The sequence below is a fragment of the Ovis aries genome, chromosome 20 (assembly GCF_016772045.2).
Source record: "Ovis aries strain OAR_USU_Benz2616 breed Rambouillet chromosome 20, ARS-UI_Ramb_v3.0, whole genome shotgun sequence".
Classification (NCBI taxonomy): domain Eukaryota; kingdom Metazoa; phylum Chordata; class Mammalia; order Artiodactyla; family Bovidae; genus Ovis; species Ovis aries.
In genome coordinates, this window is record NC_056073.1 from 28,990,928 (window position 1) to 28,997,529 (window position 6,602).

Genomic DNA, 6,602 nt, shown 5'->3' on the forward strand with positions numbered 1-6,602 from the left:
TTTAATTTTTAGATTTTGTTTTCTTATAATTTTAACTGAAGCTCTGTTTTATTCAGAATTTAGGCACAATTACACACACAGACCTGTCTGTCAAAATAAGTATTAATTAGTTATTCATCCCCGTGCTTAGACATTATATTGCTCTAATGGTGTGTGACAGCTTGCAATACATTTCAGAGTTATTTTTTTCATTCTAAGAAGGTAGGTCAATGATAGAACCCAGGCTCAAATCATGACTCTTGGAAAGCTATTTCTGAGAAAATTACCAAATGACTCTCCCAAAACAGCTATCTTAACCAGTATACTCAATTACTCTTCTAAATGTGTCCACTTTTGAATCATGGCCACAGTTTGAACTAATTTCTTTCTAATATTCAAGAAATATATTTGAAGTGTATAGCAAACAAAGAAAGCACAACTTTTTCTACTATATCTATACAGAGAGAGAGAGGCAAATCAGTGTGATATTTAACCTATTTTTCAATCATGTATTTTCTTTTAGTCATTTTTAATGGAAGAGTTCTGGATGTTACTTGTTAAGAAGTGATATTTTTATACCCAGTGGTAGGGAAAAATGTAGGTGGACTATTGATAATCTGTTTGACTGTTAAAAGTTTTGACAGCTCTGATATGCTCATGCATGTCTAAAGGAAATCTATCTATATCACACTATTAAATTATGATGAGTTTACTACTCCTTTGAATAGAAACTAATATTTTCAATTATTTTTCACCAAACTAAATAAATGTTATTTGCAACTATATAGATTAAATGAAAATCTTTTCCATTCGTCTGCCACGTTCTATCATCCTATTTAGACAATCATAAAATAGAAGCCTAAGACTTTATCACTTATTTTTTTTAAAAAGTGCTTACTAACAAAGTGATTGAATCTGCCTGCCAATGCAGGAGACTTGAGTTCAATCCCTGAGTCAGGAATATTCCCTGGAGTAGAAAATAGCAACCCACTCCAGTGTTCCTGCCTGGCAAATTCCATGGACAGAGGAGTCTGGCAGGCTCACTAAGAGTAGGACACGACTGAGCAACTAACACTTTCACTTCACTTTCACTTTCATGAAGTGAAATTACTTTCAGTGATTTTTCATCATTATTCATAGTGTGAAATTTTTTATTCAAAAATTATGTATACACAAGGGGATATACATATATAAAAACATATACATACTTAGGTGAACTGCATTAGGTATTATAGACCACTGCTTAGATGGGGGGAGTTGTTAAACATTTACTCACATGGTGCATGATTATAATTTCTTATTAGTATAACTGTAGTAACTAATGGTTATTGAGACACCCTACATTCCAAGCATTGTTCTAAAAACTTTACACTCATTCAATCTTCACCCCAACTCAAAATGATTTTTGTCCCCATTTTTACAGATGAGAAAACTGAGCCCAGAAGTGTGATGTAACTTGTCTGAGATTGCACAGCTAAATAATTTGCAGAAATATAAACAAACTCTCTCTGCCTGTGCTGTCACTCCACGCTACACTGGCCCTCTGTAAATCTCTCTAAACATGATATCAAACAAAAAGAGATTATGAGTTCAAGCAATCTCTCTTTAAGCAATGAAAATTCAAGAGGTAGTTAAAAGAATGAGCAGAACTTGCAGAATAAATAGGAGTCTAGAAAAGGAGAAGGGTTCCCAGGGCTTCAGATAGGAATGAATCTGACTCGTCAAAGTGAGAGAAGGCTAGTAGTCAATATGCGTAAAGTGATCTGTGAAATAAGAATGAGGCCTTGTGCAGGTTCATCTAGGCCATCTTAAGGAATTAGAATATTTCCTAAATGTAATGGAAAATGACTGGCTAGGTTTGGGCACATGGATAATGTGATTTTATTTAATCTTGTAAAAATGTAAAGGCATAAAACTAGAAGTAAGGAATAAAGATTATTGCCAGAATCTAGAATAGAGATGACAATGATTTGGACTAGGGCACTGATCATGTAAGTTTTTAAAGTGAGGGGACAATTAAAATATATTTTTGCATTAAAACTTACAAGTTTTGGTGATGTTAGGTATTGGGGATGAGAGAGATAAACGTGCCAAGGATAAAAGCCAGATCTCCTGCATATCAAACTGGAAGACCAAAGGTGCTATTCACTAGGATATGCAAAAAAAGGAATACTCTTCCTTGTACTAACATTAGCCAAATAATTATATCATATAGGTGAATACACTGACCAAGTAAAATAGCATGTTCACTGTACATAGTCAATGAAAATTGTAAATAATCATGGAAGCAAATCTATTCCAAACTTTCAAATTTACACATAAGAAAATTCAGACCCTTAGTAAAACTCCCTAAGTTTAATATAAAAATATATTAAACTCATCACCATAAAAGAACCTACAACAAGTATCAGATTACTTGGCTGTAATTTTTACTAGTAACATAAATTTGCTATCTTTTAGTTCCATATTTCTTTAAATTATTCAGATAGTCTTTGTTGACAAGTTTCTCCTCTTCCTTTCCTTTCTCCTTTTCTTCCTCCTCCTCCCATTCATCCTCATCTTCCTTCACCTTCTCCACCTGCTCTTCTCTTGGATTTGACACTGAAGGATTATGGACCAGAGAAATTATACTTCTCTACATGGCTTCATTCTGCTTGGCTTCTCTGATCATCCCAAACTGGAGATGGTCCTGTCAGGAGTTGTCACTGTCTTCTACTTAATTACCTTGGTCGGTAACACAGCCATCATTCTTGCATCTCTCCTGGATTCCCATCTCCACACACCAATGTACTTTTTCCTCCGGAATTTATCTCTCCTAGATCTATGTTTCACAACCAGCATCGTACCCCAGATGCTGGTTAACTTGTGGGGACATGATAAGACCATCAGCTATGTGGGCTGTGTCATTCAGCTCTATGTTTACATGTGGTTTGGCTCCATCGAGTGCCTTCTCCTAGCTGTTATGTCCTATGATCGTTTTACAGCTATCTGTAAGCCCTTGCATTATTTGGTCATCATGAACCCACGTTTATGCCTCAAGATGGTTATCACAGTCTGGAGTATTAGTCTGGCCAATTCTCTAGTATTATGTACACTCACCCTGAATTTGCCTAGATGTGGAAACAACCTTCTGGATCATTTCTTGTGTGAGTTGCCAGCTATGGTCAAAATAGCCTGCATAGACACCACAGCAGTTGAAATGTCTGTTTTTGCTTTAGGCATTGTCATTGTCCTTACACCACTCATCCTCATTCTTATATCCTATGGCTACATTGCCAAAGCTGTGCTGAGAATGAAGTCAAAAGCAGGCCAGAGAAAAGCAGTTAATACCTGCGGATCTCATCTCACCGTAGTGTCCATCTTCTACGGAACTATTATCTACATGTACCTGCAACCAGGTAACAATGCCTCCAAGGACCGGGGTAAGTTCCTCACCCTCTTTTACACTATCATCACTCCAAGTCTCAACCCTCTCATTTATACCTTAAGGAATAAGGACATGAAGGATGCACTGAAGAAGCTGATAAGAGTTGACCACAAATCTACAAAATCAAGGAGAAACTGGAAGTCATAGAAAAAAAATTAGCATGGATAAGGCAATAAAATATTTTCTAGTTGTCTTTCATTTTTAGTGAGGCAAGCAATCCCTAGATCACAGAGGTCAATTAACATATTAATTCTTGTAGGCAGACATTTTGTGGATACAAACAATATTATAACCATCCTACTTAGCTCTTTCATGCCTCTATATGCATGCTCAGTCACATCGACTTTCTGCAATCCCACAGACTGCAGTCTGGCAGGCTCCTGTGTCCATGGAATTCTCCAGGCAGGAACACTGAAGTGGGTTGCCATTTCCTACTCCAGGGGATCTTCCCAACCCAAGGATTTCGAAGCCTGGCAGGCAGATTTTTTACCACTGAGCCATCTGAGAAGCCCGTTATGCCTCTAATCTTTGGCATATCTCCAGGAAAAACAAGTCATAGAAATTTTTATTTTTGCTTGTAATGTAACACAGAGAGAATGTAAACATAAACTTGAATGCATTTAATTTATTGGGGTCACAAAGAGTTGGACATGACTGAGTGACAACTGAACTGAACTGAAGCCCCATCAAAAACTGTTCTGGTTATCTAGTTATGTGTTTTCAATGCTAATGCTTAGATCTTCAGAAATACAGACCTGAATGAATAGCTTCATATATGTTATGAGTTGTATATAAAATAATAATATGCTAATGGTTTTCTGCATTAAATCTCTATGATACCATTCAAACATATATACTTCTTTTGTGCAGACAATGCAGTCTACAAGGTAGTAATTTGTCATAAGCACCACTTGAAACAATTCACCTTTTTTCAATGAAGTTTGATCATTAACAGCATGAGTAAAAGATCTCTGTTTTTTAAGTCTGTTACATCTTTATAATGTTACGAGGAAGTGAGAAGACACCAAAAAACGATTTTAAAGATGACAACACAGTCATATTCATTTCTTATTTATTTATAAAACATTTTGTTCATGATTATCCATCTCAATGGAAAGAAGAGTATGGCTAGTTTGAGATTAGTTAGGCTTTTGGGGAGATCTGTGGACAGTAGAATTTACATGATTTTTTTAGAAATATAGATTTGTTAATTTGTATGTAGTGGAGTTTCATACGATGAGTAAATATCTTCATTTATTTTGATATAACTTTTTAGTTTTATATATATTATGAAACTTATTATGAAACTATTGTGATACTTTTGAATTAAACTTTGATATTTTCTATGCATTACCTTTCTCTCCTACTGCTGCTGCTAAGTCGCTTCAGTCGTGTCTGACCCTGTGCAATCCCATAGACAGCAGCCCACCAGGCTCCCTCGTCCCTGGGATTCTCCAGACAAGAACACTGGAGTGGGTTTCTCTAACAGACTCCATAATTTAAAATTGTAATCAACCTAAATATATAGTATTTCCTCCTCTATCAGTTCATAATTCTTGAACTGTAGAAAAGAGTCACTAGATAATTTTACTTTCCCAGGCAGAACAATGGGATGACACATAAAATATATTTAACATGATATAGGATATTGTCAGTGTTCTTATTGTCCATGTACTACATGTTTTAGAGTTACCTTCAAAAACAGTTCACCAGCCTATAAAAAAGTTCACCAGTACATAAAATGTAAATTATGTGATCCTGATTTTTATAGTCTGGCCACCCCACCCATTACATTTAACAAGAGGAAAAAAAGTAAACCAAAATGGCAGGCAGAAACATAAGGGGAAAATAAACAAGAGAGATACAGAGCAAGCAGAAAACAAAAAATAAAACAGCAGTACAGAATCCACATTTATCAGTAATCCCCCTAAATATAAATGGCTTGAATTCACCAATCAAAAGACGCAGAGCATCTGGAGAGATTACTAAATAGGATCTAACTATATGATGCCTCCAGGAGATTCACCTCAACCCTACAGACAAATATAGACTCGAAGTGAAGGGATGAAGGATGATACTGTAAGCAAATGGCAGCCAAAAGAAAACAGTGTAGCCATACTTATGACATCAGATAAAATAGACTTCAAGCAAAAAAAAAAAAAAAAAAGAGAGAGAGAGAGACAGAGATCAACATTATAGAATGATAAAGGGGACGATTTACAAGAAGACATGATAGTTACTTATATATATAAACCTAACATAGCAATACCAAAATACATAAAGCAATTATTAACAGATTTAAAGGGAGAAATTGATAGGACCACAATAATAGTAGGGAACATTAACATCCCACTTACAGCCATGGGTAGATCATCCAGACGAAAGAAAATGGGAAAGGGAAGCCTTAAATGAAATGTTAGACCTGTTGATTCAATAGATTTATACAGAACATTTAATCCAAATTCAGAATAATACACATTCTTTTCAGGTGTACATGTAAAATGCTTAAGAATAGACCATATGCTGTGACACAAGTCTCAATAAATTAAGAAGACTGAAATCATATCCAGCATCTTTTGTGATCATAATGGTATGAAACTGGAAACAACTACAAGAAGAAAGCTGAAAATATCACACAAATATATGGAGACTGAAAAACATGCTACTGAACAACTACTTGGTCAATAAAGAAATCAAAGAAGAAAGCAAAAAATATCTGAAGACACACAAAAATGAAAATATTACAGATCAAAATCACTGGGATACAGAAAAAGTAGTTTTGAGAGGGAAGTTTATGGCAATATAGGCCTACCTCAAGAAATAATAAAAATCTCAAATAAAAAAGATCATCTCTTCAATAAATGGTGTTGGGCACGCAGCCATAAAAAAAGAATGAAATGATGCCATTTGCAACAACATGGATAAACCTAGAGATTACCATACTAAGTAAGGTCAAACAGAAAAAGACAAACTCCATAAAACAGGACTTATATGTGGAAGCTAAAACAAGATACAGATGAACTTATTTACAAAACAGAAACAGACTCACAGACAAAGAAAACAAACTTTGGCTACCAGAGGGGAAAGGGAATGGGAGAGAGATAAACTACAAGTTTGGAATTAGCAAAAAAAAACTAGTATATATAACTAGTATATATATATATAACTAGTATATATATAAAACAGATAAACAACA

General features: G+C 35.0%; 1 protein-coding gene across 1 annotated transcript; it reads left to right on the forward strand.

Moving 5' to 3' along the window:
- LOC101117708 (olfactory receptor 2W1) lies at positions 1 to 5,632 on the forward strand. Its single transcript, XM_060403764.1, has one exon. It carries the CDS (start codon positions 2,591 to 2,593, stop codon positions 3,551 to 3,553), a length of 963 nt encoding a protein of 320 aa, XP_060259747.1. The 5' UTR covers positions 1 to 2,590; the 3' UTR covers positions 3,554 to 5,632.
- The last annotated feature ends 970 nt before the right edge of the window (positions 5,633 to 6,602 follow it).